Genomic DNA, 20,965 nt, shown 5'->3' on the forward strand with positions numbered 1-20,965 from the left:
TGGAGCCTATCTCAGCTCCATTCATAAAAGTGTTAAAAACAAGCCATATATCAATATAAATCATTTTTACTTTCAACGCTTAAATCTGTAGATCAACTTCAGATGTATCCATCAATTATAATTATGTTTTTTTTGAGACAGTTTTCAGGTAAAACACTGCCTACACGGCAGCTTTGTGTTATCATTGTCAATATTGCAACATTTTCTCGTTACTTTACACTGGGGATGTCCGATAACATCGGACTGCTGATATTATCGGCCAATAAATGCTTTAAAATGTAATATCGGAAGTTATCGGTATCGGTTTCAAAATTATCGGTATCGGTTTCAAAAAGTAAAATGTATTACTTTTTAAAACGCCGCTGTGTACACGGACGTAGGGAGAAGTACAGAGCGCCAATAAACCTTGAAGGCACTTCCTTGGCGTGCCGGCCCAATCACATAATATCTACGGCTTTACACACACACAAGTGAATGCCATGCATACTTGGTCAACAGCCATACAGGTCACACTGAGGGTGCCGTATAAACAACTTTAACTCTGCTACAAATATGCGCCACACTGTGAACCCACACCAAACAAGAATGACAAACACATTTCGGGAGAACATCCACACCGTAACACAACATAAACACAACAGAACAAATACCCAGAACCCCTTGCAGCACTAACTCTTCCGGGACGCTACAATATACACCCCTGCTACCCCCCCCCCCACACCAACTCCGCCCACCTCAACCTCCTCATGCTCTCTCAGGGAGAGCATGTCCCAATTTCCAAGCTGCTGTTTTGAGGCATGTTAAAAAAAATAATGCACTTTGTGACTTTAATAATAAATATGGCAGTGCCATGTTGGCATTTTTTTCCATAACTTGAGTTGATTTATTTTGGAAAACCTTGTTACATTGTTTAATGCATCCAGCGGGGCATCACAACAAAATTAGGCATAATAATGTGTTAATTCCATGACTGTATATATCGGTATCGGTTGATATCGGAATCGGTAATTAAGAGTTGGACAATATCGGAATATCGGATATGGGCAAAAAAGCCATAATCGGACATCTCTACATTACACCTATTTGCTCTTTTATTCCACCTTTAGTGTTTTTTAGCAGTATTATTTTTAAAATGTCCCAGGGGCTGATGAATAAATTAGCTGCGGATTTATTAAAGCAACAACATTTATAAAATGTATAATAAAAAACATTTATTTGATTGATTTTTAATGTCCCCAAATTATCTCCCGTGTGTGTGTGTGTGTGTGTGTGTGTGTGTGTGCGTGCGAGGTGCAGCCATATTTGAACGTCACCAGGATGTTGCTCACTCACGGGCAGGTTTAGCTCATAAACATGCACGCAGGTGTGACCCGAGGTGACAAGTTGTGAAGTGTGTGTACGTGTGTCACATTCACAACAACACAATGGTGAGAAGCAAAGGTGTTACGTAACAACAAAGATCCAAAAGCTTCCAGTCCTGCTTGTGTAAGAGGAAACTGGGCCAGTGGGTCAATATCTCTGACGTGTGTGTGTGTGTGTATCGATCCAATCCCCTGGTGTCAGTGTTTGTTTGGGAGATCACTGGTGTGTTGTCACATGTCGGGTTGCAACGACCCAACACACTGATATGTGATTGGGGTGCGCGGGGGCACCAATAGATCAATGCCGCTGATTGGCCTGCTGCTCCTCCAATGACCTTGCTCGATCGATGACCTGTGGCCTCGCTTCTCAGACTGCATGGACTAATGGAGGAGCGTTTACATGTGGCAACGGCGTCAATAAACTGACACACTAGTGCCACGGCCACAACTGCATGAAAGTGCGTTACCTCAAAGACGTACACCTGACACCTTCAAGCAAACATTTTTATTCCACTTCTTCCTCAAAGGACAATACTAGAGATGTCCGATAATATCGGTCTGCCGATATTATCGGCCGATAAATGCGTTAAAATGTAATATCGGAAATTATCGGTATCGTTTTTTTTTATTATCAGTATCGTTTTTTTTAAAATTATTATTATTATTATTTTATTTTTTTTAATTAAATCCACATAAAAAACACAAGATACACTTACAATTAGTGCACCAACCCAAAAAACCTCCCTCCCCCATTTACACTCATTCACACAAAAGGGTTGTTTCTTTCTGTTATTAATATTCTGGTTCCTACATTATATATCAATATATATCAATACAGTCTGCAAGGGATACAGTCCGTAAGCACACATGATTGTGCGTGCTGCTGGTCCACTAATAGTACTAACCTTTAACAGTTAATTTTACAAATTTTCATTAATTACTAGTTTCTATGTAACTGTTTTTATATTGTTTTTCTTTCTTTTGTATTCAAGAAAATGTTTTTAATTTATTTATCTTATTTTATTTGATTCATTTTTTTAAAAAGTACCTTATCTTCACCATACCTGGTTGTCCAAATTAGGCATAATAATGTGTTAATTCCACGACTGTATATATCGGTTGATATCGGTATCGGTTGATATCGGTATCGGTAATTAAAGAGTTGGACATTATCGGCATATCGGATATCGGCAAAAAGCCATTATCGGACATCCCTAGAGAATACTATAGAAAGTAAACTTGGATATACTTTAGTGTACAAGTAGTGTTAAGTCGAGCTTGTATCACATTTCATCTTTAAAAAATTACTTATATACAAACCCCGTTTCCATATGAGTTGGGAAATTGTGTTAGATGTAAATATAAACGGAATACAAAGATTTGCAAATCATTTTCAACCCATATTCAGTTGAATATGCTACAAAGACAACATATTTGATGTTCAAACTGATAAACATTTTTTTTTTCCCAAATAATCATTAACTTTAGAATTTGATGCCAGCAACACGTGACAAAGAAGTTGGGAAAAGTGGCAATAAATACTGATAAAGTTGAGGAATGCTCATCAAACACTTATTTGGAACATCCCACAGGTGAACAGGCAAATTGGGAACAGGTGGGTGCCATGATTGGGTATAAAAGTAGATTCCATGAAATGCTCAGTCATTCACAAACAAGGATGGGGCGAGGGTCACCACTTTGTCAACAAATGCGTGAGCAAATGGTTGAACAGTTTAAGAAAAACCTTTCTCAACCAGCTATTGCAAGGAATTTAGGGATTTCACCATCTACGGTCCGTAATATCATCAAAGGGTTCAGAGAATCTGGAGAAATCACTGCACGTAAGCAGCTAAGCCCGTGACCTTCGATCCCTCAGGCTGTACTGCATCAACAAGCGACATCAGTGTGTAAAGGATATCACCACATGGGCTCAGGAACACTTCAAAAAACCACTGTCAGTAACTACAGTTGGTCGCTACATCTGTAAGTGCAAGTTAAAACTCTCCTATGCAAGGCGAAAACCATTTATCAACAACACCCAGAAACGCCGTCGGCTTCGCTGGGCCTGAGCTCATCTAAGATGGACTGATACAAAGTGGAAAAGTGTTCTGTGGTCTGACGAGTCCACATTTCAAATTGTTTTTGGAAACTGTGGACGTCGTGTCCTCCGGACCAAAGAGGAAAAGAACCATCCGGATTGTTATAGGCGCAAAGTTAAAAAAGCCAGCATCTGTGGTGGTATGGGGGTGAATTAGTGCCCAAGGCATGGGTAACTTACACATCTGTGAAGGCGCCATTAATGCTGAAAGGTACATACAGATTTTGGAGCAACATATGTTGACATCCAAGCAACGTTACCATGGACGCCCCTGCTTATTTCAGCAAGACAATGCCAAGCCACGTGTTACATCAACGTGGCTTCATAGTAAAAGAGTGCGGGTACTAGACTGGCCTGCCTGTAGTCCAGACATGTCTCCTATTGAAAATGTGTGGCGCATTATGAAGCCTAAAATAGCACAACGGAGACCCCCGGACTGTTGAACAACTTAAGCTGTACATCAAGCAAGAATGGGAAAGAATTCCACCTGAGAAGCTTCAAAAATGTGTCTCCTCAGTTCCCAAACGTTTACTGAGTGTTGTTAAAAGGAAAGGCCATGTAACACAGTGGTGAACATGCCCTTTCCCAACTACTTTGGCACGTGTTGCAGCCATGAAATTCTAAGTAAATTATTATTTGCAAAAAAAAAAAAAGTTTATGAGTTTGAACATCAAATATGTTGTCTTTGTAGTGCATTCAATTGAATATGGGTTTGCAAATCATTGTATTCCGTTTATATTTACATCTAACACAATTTCCCAACTCATATGGAAACGGGGTTTGTATATATATATATATATATATATATATATATATATATATACATATATATATATATATATATATATATATATATATATATATATATATATATATATATATACAGTATATATATAAATGCATTTTAAGCTGTAATGTATGGCAAGTACATGGAGGATTTTTGCTTTTTATGTATTTTTAATCTGGTTGTGTAATTTTAATAGTGGATGCCAAATGTGCCGTAAAAGTACTACAGATGCCAATTAGCATGGGGTTAAATCTGGTACAACCATCTTTTAAATCTAACTGCACATTGTCCTTTAAAAAACAAATACAAAAAACCCATTACCTACATTGTTAGCTGACTTTTGCTAGCGTTTCTTAGTTAGAATGACTAAAAAAGATTAACATGTGTTCTTGTCTCACGTAAGTGTGGCGAATGACCGGAAAAACTCAAAAAAAAAGCAAAGCTCCTTTTGAACTGATTTTCAGTGGACAGTACATCCATACAAGCTGTACACTGACTACTCTAAGTACTGTATACACATTTCTATAGTATTGTCCTTGGAGAAGATTATAAAAAAATGCATGCTGATATTTCAGGGCTGCACACACTTTTGTAAAATACTGTATGTTTGTGAGATTTCAACAAACCTCTCTGTAAGAACCTAATAAAGTTCACCTCAGGCAGTCTCGCGCACGCACACTCGCACACACGCACGGGTGTATGACAAACGAGCGGTAACGTGATCTGTTTTTGGTGTTCCTCCTCATCACGACAAGCCACCGCGAGCAAAGGCCCCCCCTTGGGGAAAATGGATTGCAGCGTAAGGGACGGAGTGAAAGAACGTTTGTAACGGTAGCGAAAGGCGAGGCAGATGAGGGGAGGCGGGAGGAAGAGGGAAGCGGCGTCTGGAGGCAGGTGCTCAGCAGGTGAAGTGCTGGCTCAGGGAAACACATTCACCTGCTCGTTTGTCATAACAAGAAAGAGCAAACTAAACATCTGCTCACCCGCGGCATCTGCACACACACACGCACGCACACACACACACACACACACACACACACACACACACACACACACACTTGTGCTGCACATATTCATCCAGTCAGGTCAGCACGTCCCCTGCAGGAGGAGATAGAGTTGCTGCTGCTGACAGGAGAAGAATAAGTGTGTGTTTGATTAGCCCTCCCCCATCCCCTACAATGGAGACACACACCAACGCACACACACTTTGATACAATGATGGACGTGCAGACTTGTGGCAGCTTCACGGGGGGGGGGGGGGGGGGGGGGGGGGGGGGGTGTTCACGGTAAGCTGAGCTACCGTGTGTGTTTGTGTACAGCGGAGCATGATAGGACAGCTCGTTAGCAAAAGACATCTTTTCCTCTTCATGTGGAGGAAGATGAGCTGGCGTGTGCGCACGTGTTGAGGGCCTGAGGCTGGGTTAAGGGCGGCGGGGAGGCCAGGGGGGTCACTCACCACCAGGTTTCCGATGACCATGACCAGCATGAAGACGAGGATGCACAGCGGCTGGCCTGCGACCTCCATGCAGTCCCACATGGTCTCGATCCACTCGCCGCACAGCACCCTGAAGACGATGAGGAAGGAGTGGAAGAAGTCCGTCATGTGCCAGCGAGGAGGAGTGCAGTCTTTGGAGATCTTGCACGCGCAGTCCTGGGGGCCGGTAAGTAAGTAAGTAAGTAAGTAAGTACATTTTATTTATAAAGCGCTTTTCACAGATAAACTCACAAAGCGCTGTACAAAACATAGGTGAAGTAAAACAACAATTCAATTAAAACAACAGGGGCAACATCATAAAAAGGATACAAAGTGGATTCAAATGATACTTAAAAGGAGCATTAAAGGCCTACTGAAAGCCACTACTACCGACCACGCAGTCTGATAGTTTATATATCAATGATGAAATCTTAACATTGCAACACATGCCAATACGGCCGGGTTAACTTATAAAGTGCAATTTTAAAATTCCCGCCACACTTCCGGTTGAAAAACTCCTTTGGATATGATTTATGCGCGTGACGTCACAAAATCCACGGAAGTGGTCGGACCCCATCGGACCCGATACAAAAACCTCTTGTTTTCTTCGACAAAATTCCACAGTATTCTGGACATCTGTGTTGGTGAATCTTTTGCAATTTGTTTAATGAAAAATGGAGGCTGCAAAGAAGAAAGTTGTAGGTGGGATCGATCTGCGTATTAGCGGCTAAGTACAATACTTACAGCAACACAACAAGGACTACTTACTACGCCTAGCCGATGCTTGCCGCCAAACCCACGGATGAAGTCCTTCGTCGCGCCGTCGATCGCTGGAACGCAGGTGAGCACGGCTGTTGATGGGAAGATGAGGGCTGGCTGGCGTAGGTGGAGCGCTAATGTTTTTATCATAGTTCTGTGAGGTCCGGTTGCTAAGTTGCTAAATTAGCCTTAGCGTCGTTAGCAACAGCATTGTTAAGCCTTACCAGGCTGAGAATTTTTAACCGTGTAGTTACATGTACATGGTTTAATAGTATTGTTGATCTTCTGTCTATCCTTCCAGTCAGGGGTTTATTTATTTTGTTTCTATCTTCATTTGAGAACGATGCTATCACGTTAGCTCAGTAGCTAAGTGTGTCACCGATGTATTGTCGTGGAGATAAAAGTCACATTAAATGTCCATTTCGCGTGCTCGACTCTCATTTTCAAGAGGATATAGTATCCGAGGTGGTTTAAAATACAAATCCGTGATCCACAATAGAAAAAGGAGAGAGTGTGGAATCCAATGAGCCAGCTTGTACCTAAGTTACGGTCAGAGCGAAAAAAGATACGTCCATCACTGCCTCTCTGGTCCTTTACTGTAACGTTCCTCATCAACGAATCTTTCATCCTCGCTCAAATTAATGGGGTAATCGTCGCTTTGTCGCTCCGAATCTCTCTCACTCCATTGTAAACAAAGGAAAATTGTGAGGAATACTAGCAACTGTGACGTCACGCTACTTCCAGTACAGGCAAGGCTTTTTTTTATCAGCGAGCAAAAGTTGCGAACTTTATCGTCGATTTTCTCTACTAAATCCTTTCAGCAAAAATATGGCAATATCGCGAAATGATCAAGTATGACACATAGAATGGATCTGCTATTCCCGTTTAAATAAAAAAAAATCATTTCAGTAGGCCTTTAACTAAAAGCTTTACTAAAAAGAGAAGTTTTCAAATGTTTCTTAAAAGTTTCAACACAGTCAAGATCACGGAGAGACTGGTGCAAATTGTTCCAGAGTCTGGGAGCTATAGCCTGGAATGCCAGGTCTCCACGGGTTTTAAAACAAGTTTTTGGGATATTTAGAAGACCCTGGCCTGAAGACTGGAGGCTGCGCCCTGAGGAGTAGGGGCATAACAAGTCAGTGATATACTGAGGGGCCTCACCATGCAACGCACGGAATGTCAGGACTAAAATCTTAAACTCAATGCGGAATTTAACTGGAAGCCAATGAAGACTGGATAAAACGGGGGTGATATGGGCTGTTCTTGGTGCACCGGTCAAAAGTCTGGCAGCCGCATTTTGTACAGTCTGAAGTCTATTTAGCGTTGACTTGTTGAAGAGAGTGAAAAGAGAATTGCAATAGTCAAGGCGAGACGAAATGAATATGTGAATGATCATTTTGAGATCCAATTTTGACAACAAATTTTTCACTTTAGAATTATTTCTGAGATGATGAAAACAGTTTTTGGTCAGTTGACGACAGTGACCCTCCAAAGACATGGACTGATCCAACACAAGCCCAAGGTTTCTGAGGCTGCTTTTAACAGATGCACCCAGAGCACCGAGGGAGTTCTTGATCAGGGGGATGTTTTTATCGGGGGCAATTATCAGTTTCCGTTTTGTTTGGATTTATCTGGAGGAAATTTGAGGACAACCAGTTTTTAATAGAGGATATTAGGGGTGTGGGAAAAAATCGATTCGAATTCGAATTGCGATTCTCACGTCGTGCGATTCAGAATCGATTCTCATTTAAAAAAAATCGATTTAAAAAAAAAAAGTATTTATTTATTTTTTAATTTTATTGTTTTTTTTATTTTTTTTTTAAATTAATCAATCCAACAAAACAATACACAGCAATACCATAACAATGCAATCCAATTCCAAAACCAAACCCGACCCAGCAACACTCAGAACTGCAATAAACAGAGCAATAGAGAGGAGACACAAACACGACACAGAACAAACCAAAAGTAGTGAAACAAAAATGAATATTATCAACAACAGTATCAATATTAGTTACAATTTCAACATAGCAGTGATTAAAAATCCCTCATTGACATTATCATTAGACATTTATAAAAAAAAAAAAAAAAAAAAAAAAAAAAGAACAATAGTGTCACAGTGGCTTACACTTGCATCGCATCTCATAAACTTGACAACACACTTTGTCCAATATTTTCACAAAGATAAAATAAGTCATATTTTTGGTTCATTTAATAGTTAAAACAAATTTACATTATTGCAATCAGTTGATAAAACATTGTCCTTTACAATTATAAAAGCTTTTTACAAAAATCTACTACTCTGCTTGCATGTCAGCAGACTGGGGTAGATCCTGCTGAAATCTATGTATTAAATGAATAGAGAATCCTTTTGAATCGGGAAAATATCGTTTTTGAATCGAGAATCGCGTTGAACTGAAAAAAATCGATTTTGAATTGAACCGTGACCCCAAGAATCGATATTGAATCGAATCGTGGGACACCCAAAGATTCGCAGCCCTAGAGGATATGCACTCCAAGAACTCAGATAAAAAGTGAAACTCTGAATTATTGAAGGAGCATAACAGTTGAATATCATCTGCATAGAAATGATAAGAAACATTTTTAAAACTACTGATCAACCTCCCAAGTGGCACCAAATACAACAAAAATAAAACAGGCCCTGGGCCACACCACATAACAGGTTGGACACATTGGACATTACATCATTAAGGCCAGCGGGTCAGAGGTCACCTGGTAGCTCTTCCCAAAGAGTTGCATGCCGACCACGGCGAAGATAAAGACGATGATGGCGAGGACCAGTGTGAGGTTGCCCAGAGCACCCATTGAGTTCCCGATGATCTTGATGAGGGTGTTGAGGGTGGGCCACGAGCGAGCGAGCTTGAAAACACGCAGCTGAGAAATAGAGAGAGAGAGAGAGAGAGAGAGACAGAATTGAGTTTGATTGCTTCCACTGTGAAAGCGTCACGGCGAAGGGCTTCACCAGGCGGAAGGAGCGCAGCACGCTGAGGCCCTCCACGCTGGACAGGCCGAGCTCCATGAGGCTGAGACACACAATGATGCTGTCGAAAATGTTCCAGCCCGTCTGGAAGTAGTAGTACGGGTCCAGAGCGATGATCTTCAGAAGCATCTCTGCCGTGAAGATGCCTGAGAACACCTGGCAGGGTGGAGAAGAACTTCAAAAAAGAAGCCTAACGACAAAAGTCCCCTTTTATTTTTAGAGCCGCGGCTCCAGTCGGCCCTGATGCTGCGTCATCAGTGTGTGAATGGACTAAGTAACTTTGTTTCCATGGCGATATCATCCTAATCACTGCGAGAAGGAGGTGAGCTTGTAAAAGCACTATGAGTACACTGCTGGTGGAAAGTAGAACACGTTCCGCGTTTTTTAAAACGTGTCCAATGAAAAGCGAGCTAGCAAGACTTAAAGGCCTACTGAAAGCCACTACTACCAACCACGCAGTCTGATAGTTTATATATCATTGATGAAATCTTAACATTGCAACACATGCCAATACGGCCGGGTTAACTTATAAAGTGCAATTTTAAATTTCCCGCCACACTTCCGGTTGAAAAAGCCTTCGGAGGATGACGTATGCGCATGTCGTAGCCAGTAGAACATTGAAGCCAATACGAAATAGCTGTTTTCATCATTATTCCACAGTATTCTGGATATCTGTGTTGGTGAATCTGTTGCAATTTGTTCATAGCATTATGGAGAAAGAAGCTGAGCAAGCAAAGAAGAAAGTCGGTGCGAAGCGGAGTATTTTGCGAGGGAAGTCAGCAACACAACACAGTCGGTGTTTCATTGTTTACATTCCCGAAAGATGCAGTCAAGATCGAAGAACTCGGACAACAGAGACTCTTACCAGGAGGACTTTGATTTGGATACACAGACGCAGACGCGATACCGTGAGTACGCTTCCAAACATTTGATCGCTTGCTATAACTAGCTCGAGCTAGTAGCTAGGAGCTAGGAGCTAGCATAACAAACACCTAGGTGTTTGTTATGCGGGATTAATTTGTGGCATATTAAATATAAGCCTGGTTGTGTTGTGGCTAATAGAGTATATATATGTCTTGTGTTTATTTACTGTTGTAGTCATTCCCAGCTGAATATCAGGTCCCACCCGCGCGCTTCCAAACATTTGATCGCTTGCCCGTACGTGCGTTTCACGTACGTAACTTTGGTTAAATATATAAGCTTTATGAACCTTGGGTTAGGTGAACGGTCCTTTGGGCTGAGTGAGTGTGTGTGTTGTGCAGGTGTTTGAATTGTATTGGCGGGTTTTATGGACGGGATCCCGTCCATATTACCCGCTCGAGCTATAACTAGCTCGAGCTAGTAGCTAGGAGCTAGCATAACAAACACGCAGGTGTTTTTATGCGGGATTAATTTGTGGCATATTAAATATAAGCCTGGTTGTGTTGTGGCTAATAGAGTATATATATGTCTTGTGTTTATTTACTGTTGTAGTCATTCCCAGCTGAATATCAGGTCACCCCCGGCTCTCACAGCATCTTCCCTATCTGAATCGCTTCCACTCCCCACTAGTCCTTCACTTGCACTTTCCTCATCCACAAATCTTTCATCCTCGGTCAAATTAATGGGGAAATCGTCGCTTTCTCGGTCCGAATCTCTCTCACTTCTGGCGGCCATCATTGTAAACAATAGGGAACTTTGCGGATATGTTCACCCGACTACGTCACGCTACTTCCGGTAGGAGCAAGCCTTTTTTTTATCAGATACCAAAAGTTGCGATCTTTATCGTCGTTGTTCTATACTAAATCCTTTCAGCAAAAATATGGCAATATCGCGAAATGATCAAGTATGACACATAGAATAGATCTGCTATCCCCGTTTAAATAAAAAAAATTCATTTCAGTAGGCCTTTAAAGGTTCATTTTGTGAACTCCGTTTGTTGTTGTTGTTGTTGTGTGCACATCTCAAAGCAGAGCCATACAGTTGCTGCTGTCACCAGAGGTCACATGACACCATGCACACAGTGCAGCGTCAACACACCGCTTCTTCTTCCTCTTCTGTGAACGCTGCAAACTTTCAAGCCATTCAGGTCTGAGAGGGGGAAAAGCTGAGTCATGGTGCCAGGACCGAAAGAGCGCCATCGCTAAATTGTTAACTGGATAAATCCTGTAATCCCCACAGATGTTTGCATCGCCTTTAGCTCGCCTTTCAGCCTGTGTGTGTGTGTGTGTGTGTGTGTGTGTGTGTGTGTGTGTGTGTGTGTGTGTGTGGGGGCCCGGGGATCATGTCAGGACATGACTGTGCTGACACAATCAAAGTCAATAAAAGTTGTGCAACACGCAAACATGTTCATATATCATATTTTTCGGACTATAAGCCGCTACTTTTTTTCGTACGCTTTGAACCTTGCGGCTTATAAAACGGTGCGGCTAATTCATGGGGTTTTCTACGCTGACGACCGTTATGTTTTGTATTAGACAAACAGTTTTGAACACCGACAGAGACACTGAAAATGCGTGTTATTGCTACACTGCAAAAAGTCAGTGGTGAAAAACCAGAAAAGAAAATACAAAAATTAGGGGTATTTTATTTGAACTAAGCAAAATGATCTGCCAATAGAACAAGAAAATGTGGCTTGTCAAGGCTTTCCAAAACAAGTAAAATTGGTTAGCCTCAATGAACCCAAAAATACCTTAAAATAAGTATATTCTCACTAATAACAAGTGCACTTTTCTTGGTAGAAAAAAGGAGACCTCTTTGCTCAATATGTTAAAAAATATTCTTAAATTAAGTAATTGCTAGTGCCATTATCTTGACATAATGATATGCGCTCGGCATTACATTTCTTGAAACCAGCAAACTTATACTAAAAACTAATGTATTGTTCTTAATGGAAAGGCAACAAGGCAACCTTGTTACTCTCGGGGTCTACTAGCCGCTCAGGCAAATGATATTGTCTAAAAATGCATTTTTCCATCAACAACATGACATCATCGCGCCGAGTGCGTGCTCTTTCAGTCAATTAGTGCGCATATATACAGCCCGGCCCCCGGCCCAAATTTTTTTAATTGTAATTTTGAATAATGTACCTGAATGTGCATGAACTATTTCTGTTCAAAATAGTTTGAAATGTCACATGTTAAATGTTTAAATATTAACTGTCAGTCCACTGTACTGGGCCAACTGTACTATATGAGTACGTATTTTCTATTGTTTCATTGAAAATAAAACAGCAAAGTCCATTTGGCTGTCATCTGTTTTAATTATGAGACACAATTGCGTCAAAATCATGATTTTTTTTTTTTCATGCCTGAAGTAAGAAATTATTACTTTAAAAAAAGTAGTTTTATACTTGTGAGTGTTGATGACACAGCTTTGCAACAGTTGATATTCTAGTTTCAAGCATGTTTTACTCAATATAGGTCATCAAATCTCAGCAACAAGCTGTAATATCTTACTGAGATAATTTAGGACCAAAACCCTTAAAACAAGTAAAACACTCTAACATAAAATCTGCTGAGTGAGAAGAATGATCTTATCAGACAGAAAATAAGCAAATATCACTCTTATTTGAGATATTTCATCTTACTTAGATTTCAGTTTTTGCAGTGTAGTGCTAACGCGCCATCTTTTGGACGAGTTCGCTCACAGCAAGTGCCGTGAGTGGAAAATGTACTTCCTGATTCATGCCTTGAACCGGAAGTACCGTATTTTTCGGATTATAAATCGCAGTTTTTTTCATCGTTTGGCCGGGGGTGCGACATATACTCCGGAGCGACTTATGTGTGAAATTATTAACACATTACCGTAAAATATCAAATAACATTATTTATCTCATTCGCGTAAGAGACGAAGCAAATGGCAGCAATCGTCACTCACACGTCAACCAATAAGAATTCGGCGGGGGAGGGTCATGGCAGAAGTGCATTGTGGGTAGGGATGATACTCGAAACCGGTTTTCCCGGTTGTTCGATAAGAAAATAACCGAGTCCTCGGACTCGAATCCCTTTTTGAGAACCGGTACCCGTTATCGAGACCACTATAGTAAAGAAAAGAGTTGGTTCTTTATTCGAATCCCTCGGAACGAATCCCGTCCCGACCAGAAATGCTCCGTGTGACATCACAATAAATCAGTCACGTAGCTCAGTCATTAGGCGCAGATAGCGAAAGCAGGAAAACAATGGACGGGAAAAAGCGCTCCAAGGTGTAATAAAGTTCAAAACAAAAGGTATAATCCAAGGAATAACTTTACTGAGAGATTTGAGCTGGGTACAAACTCATGAAGAACACTTTTACGACCCACCGGAAACATAGCAACCAGGCTAGCAACGCACCTCCTTTACGGCAGCTGTCGCAACGTTCTTAAAGCAAGCGCAGCACATACATATATATACAACACATCTCCCTTTTTTAACTTTTGTTTTTCACACTATATATGTGTTGTCTGTCTAATTATACATAATGCAGACGAGGCGTGTTGGCTGAGTTCTTGACGTTTACTTTCACGGGTGACGACATGCAACAACACTTTTCGGGGCTACCGCGCATGCTCGTCACTCCCGTTGCATGATGGGTAGTGTAGTTGTTATATTCCCTAGCTCGTAACATCTTTCCCCCTATAAAGAAAAAATGTTAACTCAATAAAGTGTATTTCTTTTTTTAGCTTTAACTTTTCATTTTTTAGCATTGTAACCACATTTGCAAACAACTTTTCTCTTCATAGAATTTTCTTTCTTTCTTTAAAGTGCAAAAATGTCAAAGCCTCATAACAAACAGTTATGTCGAATAGCAGCAGAATTGCACTTTTTGGAGAGCTGTATTATTTCCAGTTTTGTGCCCAAGGGACTGATTTTATTTAACACTATATTATTATTTATACACCTATAGTGATCACAGAGACAGGTTGTTTTTGTGTTACTGTATATATTTGTTTTTCTGAAAAATCCCACTTAATATACTTTGGGTAACAACAGTCAATGTTTATTTATTTTATTTTATTTTTTTAGGGGGGTAACAGTCAATATTTATTTATTTATTAGATTAAATTGTTTTCTTACATAATAAAAGTGAGCTTTTGTTAAACCAAATATTGTGTTTTTTTTTCCATATACAACAACCTATCTGGACTCGATAAGAGAATCGATAAGGAATCGGTTCGATAAGAGGATTCGATAATAGACTCGAACTCGATAATTTCTTATCAAACATCATCCCTAATTGTGGGTGATAGGATGTTAACTGCTATATGCTACTGCCGTAGCTATTAAAATGGATCACATCAACATTGGCGGTAACTTATAAAAACTGAGAAGGGCTGAACTAAAATGGTACCGAAAAGGAAATCATATACTGCAGATTACAAGCTGGACGTAGTGAAATATGCAGCAGAGAACGGCAATCTAGCAGCAGAAAGAAAGGAAACGGCGCATATCAGAGGCGACACCGGGGAGGAAGATTTCATGGGATTTAGCGATTAGGAGTGACAGATTGTTTGGTAAACGTACAGCATGTTCTATATGTTATAGTTATTTGAATGACGCATGGAGCTGGAGGGGGCGTGGCCTCCAGCTCCGGCTGAAAATCGGGAGATTTTCGGGAGAATATTTGTCCCGGGAGGTTTTCGGGAGAGGCGCTGAATTCGGGAGGGTTGGCAAGTATGAGCTAATGCTACCTAACCTGCTGATCAACTTTACTTCTCTTTTTTGGTCTAAAACTGAGTTTAGCAGATTTGACAAACTGTGTGTGTGTGTGTGTGCGTGGGCATGGGCAGGTGTGAACACATAGGCTGGTGGGCCTTTCACGCCTCAGGTAAAGCAATTACCATATTGCCTCAAGCATGCAAACAGCTAACGTGGCACCAGCTGTATCGCTCGCTGAACACGTGAGTCCACCGTTCCATCAGCGAGGGTCCCCTACCTCAGTGGTCCCCAACCTTTTTGTAGCTGGGGACCGGTCAACGCTTGAAAATTTGTCTCACGGACCGGGGGTGGGGGGGAATTTTTTTTTTTTTTTTTCCATAAAGAAATACAATCATGTGTGCTTACGGACTGTATCCCTGCAGACTGTATTGATCTATAGTGACATACACATACACAATATGTATATATTGTGTTTTTTATGTTGATTTAATTTAAAAAAAAAAAAAAAAAAAAAAAATTAATTTTTTTAAAAAATTTTTTGCGCGGCCAATCGTACCGGTCCGCGGCCCGGTGGTTGGGGACCACTGCCCTACCTGGTTCCCGATGCTCAGCATGCGGTTGAACTCCTCGGTCATGGGGTAGTGCTCCATGGCCATGAAGAGGGTGTTGAGGATGATACACACGGTGATGGCCAGGTCCAGGAAGGGGTCCATCACCATGATCTTCACCAGCCGCTTCAGCTCCAGCCAGAAGGGGGAGCACTCCCAAACCAGGTAACGGTGGGCGAAGACGTACCAGCACGGGTGGCATTTCTTGTGGGCCTCCTCCAGCTCTGATCGACCCCCGCCCCAAAAAAGATGTAAGAAGGTCAGCCCTAAACACACTCAGTTCTATGGCGGTCCTCACCCTCCATGGCGTCCGTGAGGTGGCTGGCGGCGCTCGGCGCCCTCCCTCGCTGCTCGAAGCCGTGCGTGGATGAAGGCCGAGGAAGTAGCACGGTGCTGAGCTCCGTGGTGGAGGTGGGAACCTGCGAGGGGACGCACGGACATGGTCAGGCGCGGCACGTGCACGGCGGCTGGACACGTGCGCACGACACGAAAAAACATACATGCACACCGCCAGGCTGCACACATGAGCTGCCGTCCTTTGTTACCGTGGTGATAACATTGTGCACGCCAAACACTCGTTTGACCTGACGTAAATCTTTACTTTATGTGTGTGTGTGTGTGTCGCCAAGGAAACAGATAAGCATGTGATGATTGGTTTTCAGTGATTCAGAGAAATCGTGGCTGACTGTGTGTGTGTGTTCTTGTATTCCTACCCTTCTTGAGACATCAACGAGGAAAAGTAGCTTCCATATGAGGACCAGTGAACAAGTTAGGACATAAATCATGGTCCCAATACGGAAAACCATTGCATCTACCGTATTTTTCGGACTATAAGTCGCAGTTTTTATCATAGTTTGGCCGGGGGTGCGACTTATATTCAGGAGCGACTTATGTGTGAAATTATTAACACATTAGCGTAAAATATCAAATAATATTATTTAGCTCATTCACATAAGAGACTAGACGTATAAGATTTCATGGGATTTAGCGATTAGGAGTGACAGATTGTTTGGTAAACGTATAGCATGTTCTATATGTTATAGTTATTTGAATGACTCTTACCATAATATGTTACGTTAACATACCAGGCACGTTCTCAGTTGGTTATTTATGCCTCATATAACGTACACTTATTCAGCCTGTTGTTCACTATTCTTGATTTATTTTAAATTGCCTTTCAAATGTCTATTCTTGGTGTTGGGTTTTATCAAATAAATTTCCCCCAAAAATGTGCGACTTATATATGTTTTTTTCGTTCTTTATTATGCATTTTCGGCCGGTGCGACTTATACTCCGGAGCGATTTATACTCCGGAGCGACTTATACTCCGAAAAATACGGTAATAGAGAATGTCTCATTTGCACCCCTGGTGGTGAAATCAAATCAAAATTAGGGTGGTCCCAAAAAGGAGGGATTTTTCAATTTGACTGTGTGTCGGTTTTAAAAGTGCTCCCCCTCTGGTCAACATATGAAATAACAAGTGTGTGTAAGAAATGGAAATGCACCTCCTTTGGCCAAAATTTATTAAAAAAATAAAATAAATATGTATATAGATAGATAGATAGTACTTTATTAGAGACATACTGTAATAACTTTAAGTAAATAATTAAGATTAAAAACCAATTACAAACAAAAAGTTTTAAAAAAAAGCAGTCTTTTTCTCACAAAGTGTCGACTTTTTTCCTATAAAATTAAGAATAATTTTCACATATTCTTTTCTCGTAAAATGATTACTTTTTTTATGTAAAATGATTACTTTTTAATGCAAAATGGTGACATTTGTCATATAAAATTCAGACTTTTATCACAATATTGCCAATTTTTTTGTTGTTCTTGTAAAACAGTGACATTTTTTGAGTATGACTTTTGTCATCATTTTGCCATGTAAAAATTCTGATTATTATTATAATATTGGCAAAATGCCAAAGTCTTCTTATAAAATTTTAACTTTTGTCGAGTAAAATTACGACTCTTCATAAAATTGCCAACATTTTAAGCTTTTCTTGTGAAATTGCGACTGTTATTGAGTAAAATTCCAACTTTTATCATAACATTGCACACATTTTCAGTTTTTCTTGGAAAATGTTTTACTTGTGTTGAGTAAAATTACCACTTTTATTATAATACTGCCAAAATTCAAAGTTTTTCTTGTGAAATTATGACCTTTTTCTTGTGAACTTCCAACGCATTTTTCACAACAAGCTTATTTACATACATACATACATATATATATATATATATATACACATACATACATACACATATATATAAATATATATATATATATATATATATATATATATATATATATATATATATATATATATATATATATATATGTGTATGTATGTATGTGTATATATATATATATGTATGTATGTAAATAAGCTATTTAAATATATTAGATATATATAGCGCACTTTCCACGCATGTGATGATGTCACGTTATCAATGAGAAAATGCATTTTTAGACAACATGATTTGCCTGAGCAGCTAGGAGACACCGTGAGTAGCAAGCGGTACAAACTGGATGAGAAAAGACAGAATTTTTTTTTTTTTTTATACTTGGGACTTCCCGCGGGCCTGATTTTGGACGCTGGCGGGCCGGATCCGGCCCGCGGGCTGTAGTTTGGGGACCCCTGATGTATATATTATTAATGTTGTAAATACAAATCTTTATATATCTAGAAAGGGTGGTCCTAAAGAGGTATTTTTCAGAGGTCTCAAGAAGGTAACAAATACAAGAATGTGTGCGTGCGTGTGCATGTGTGTGTGTGTGTGTGTGTGTGTGCACGCTGACCACTTGATTAGGTACACAGAAAAAAGACCCAACAGATTCTGCCCCGCTGTTGTGTGACGGACGATGGTTTTGATTCCAATTTCAGTCAAGTTTGCGGCGAAGCGTCCAGGTGTGGTTGCGCAACACTTCCTTCTCGCGGCCTCTCCAGTGAGACGTGACGCAGCGGCCTGAAGGTCGCCTCCCACGGCAACGCCTCCGTCCTGTCTGTCTGCCAGGCCGCCGTCAGGGAGGCTGACAAGCCGCCAGATGTGCTCTAATTTGCCTCCAGTTAGCGGCTGTGGGTCGCTATGGTAACATTTCCGTGGCAACCGTCCTTACCTCCTCCAGCTGAGCTCCGGGTGGCGCGATTAGTGGACGCCAGAACTTCCTGGAGTTTTCGGGACATTTCAGGAATATACCGACAGCTCGTCCAATATCCGGTTGAAACAGCTCTTTTTGCCTTTGACACCACAAACGACGCTGCGTGTATGTGTGTGTGTGTGCGTGCTGCTATCTGAGCTGCAACGTGTGTGTGTGTGTTTAGCTCATGATATCATAGTGCAGCTATGCAAAGTGCTGATTCATAATTCACATGTCTGCGTGCTGGATGGTCGCAGTCTCCCCCCCATTGTTTCCATTGTGACAAACAAACTGAACTCACACTCTCCTCCTTGACCTTCTCCATGGTGCAGGCAGGCAGCTGCCCCTGCAGTGGCGGTGGCGAGACCCCGTTGTGGTCTATGGCAACAAAAAGCTTCCCGTTGATGTTCAGGGTGGGATAAAATACCTGAGAGCAAAATACACAAACACCTTGTTAATGCCCAATTAGGATGTTATGCGGCGGCCTGGAATCAAAGAAACAAGTACCGGTGAGCTCCTGCTGGCGGTGCTGTAGGTGCTGGGTCGCCGTTTTGGCCACGGGTGAGGCAGGATGCTACTGAACGTCACATCGCCCGGGACGCTGTACTCGTCGTCGGCCATCTCTGCCTCCGAGCCGCGGCTCCTCAGGCGGAAATTGAAGATGGACGACACCTGGCTGCTCCTCCGAGTTCTGGTGGAGAAGGATCGGGCCAGCAGAGGGTGGAGGGGCTGGGAGAGAGGGGGGGCGGACAGATGTTACTTCCTGATGTCTCACAGCAACAGAGTGCGTAGAAAGAAGTGAACATGGCCTCCAGCTGTGTGATTTAGAGCTGCCTCGGGGGGGGGGCACAAGCTCACCTTCCCTCCTTCCGTCATGTCCACCTGCAGCAGCTTCTCCTCAGATAGGTTCGCCTCCACGTCCGCCGCTCCCACCAGGGCCTGACTCCGCCTCCGCTCCTCCATGATGTCCAGCGGGGGTCCAAAGGGTGACACTTCTGGCGACATGATGGAGTCCGAGTCGAGGGCTTTCAGCATGGCCGCCTGGTGGGAGTAGTTAACATGTGTGATGCTTTATCAGTATCATGCTTCAAACCTGGGCACTACACTAACCCCGACTCCCTCATTTTTTATTAAAAAAATTTAACAAATCAGCACAAATTGTTTTATTCTTTTTTTTTGTGGGTTAAATTAAGTGTTTTATATATTGTACTCCTGAGTTAATGTTGCTGATCAATTTGAATTTATTATTATTATTTATTGAGTTTGTCTAATTTTATGTTTCAGTTTTTCAGTAAGTAGGTCAAATAATGTTCGTTTAAATGAGGATTTTTTTTAAATTCTGGAAAATTTATGCACTTTAAATCTTTTCTAAAAAAATATATATATATATATATATTTTCTGTTACAGACTTTAAAAAAAAGTTAGTCATTAGGGCTGTGAATTTTTAGGCACCATATGATTCGATTCGATTCAATTCTTGGGAGTAACGGTTCGATTCTGAATCAATTCTCCATTCAAAATGTAATATTTTTTAATAACACTGGATGCCAGTTGTATGATTAACTACATTCCTCCATAAAACAAATAAACAGCTCAGATCAGAAAAGAAAACTGGTTTTGTTTAATAAAATGCTTCCCAAACATTTAATAAAGTCAAATACAAATAAGTCAACAAGAGAAGTATCCAACATTTCTCTTTTCTAAAGAAAATCTGTACAGCAGATATGATCATCTACATCAGGGGTGTCAAACGTACGGAACAGGTTTTATCCGGCCCGCGGGATGAGTTTGCTCAGTATAAAAATGAGCCGAAATTTTTGAATGAAAGAAACTGCTGTTCTAAATGTGTCCACTAGATGTCGCAATAGCAATTCTTTGTATCTTGGTAGACTATGCTACATATGTAAAAAAATATAAACAATAGGATGTTAGTGCACCAGTCGAGGAAAATGAGCAAACTACATAAATAACATCCTGTAATTTGATTTTGATATCATTTTTTTTTATCTTGATAGATTGAAAATTAACACCAATGAGTTGACTGATGAACATTATCTCATAATTTATTCAGAAAGTATAAATAACGACAAATAAAGGTCGAATACTATTAACCGCAACA

At 40.9% G+C, this 20,965-nt stretch overlaps 1 protein-coding gene across 1 annotated transcript in view; it reads right to left on the reverse strand.

Moving 5' to 3' along the window:
* LOC133629790 (sodium channel protein type 4 subunit alpha-like) overlaps nucleotides 1-20,965 on the reverse strand; it is a 170,470-nt gene that overhangs the window by 48,505 nt on the left and 101,000 nt on the right. The window contains exons 13-20 of the mRNA XM_062020788.1: nucleotides 19,704-19,886; nucleotides 19,353-19,574; nucleotides 19,147-19,272; nucleotides 16,005-16,125; nucleotides 15,692-15,930; nucleotides 9,463-9,636; nucleotides 9,213-9,374; nucleotides 5,703-5,897 (exon numbers count right to left, since the gene is read on the reverse strand). Of these exons, the coding sequence (XP_061876772.1) occupies nucleotides 5,703-5,897; nucleotides 9,213-9,374; nucleotides 9,463-9,636; nucleotides 15,692-15,930; nucleotides 16,005-16,125; nucleotides 19,147-19,272; nucleotides 19,353-19,574; nucleotides 19,704-19,886 (1,422 nt within the window). The remainder of the gene's footprint in view (nucleotides 1-5,702; nucleotides 5,898-9,212; nucleotides 9,375-9,462; nucleotides 9,637-15,691; nucleotides 15,931-16,004; nucleotides 16,126-19,146; nucleotides 19,273-19,352; nucleotides 19,575-19,703; nucleotides 19,887-20,965) is intronic.

Source organism: Entelurus aequoreus, linkage group LG15 (genome assembly GCF_033978785.1).
Source record: "Entelurus aequoreus isolate RoL-2023_Sb linkage group LG15, RoL_Eaeq_v1.1, whole genome shotgun sequence".
NCBI classification, from domain to species: Eukaryota; Metazoa; Chordata; class Actinopteri; order Syngnathiformes; family Syngnathidae; genus Entelurus; species Entelurus aequoreus.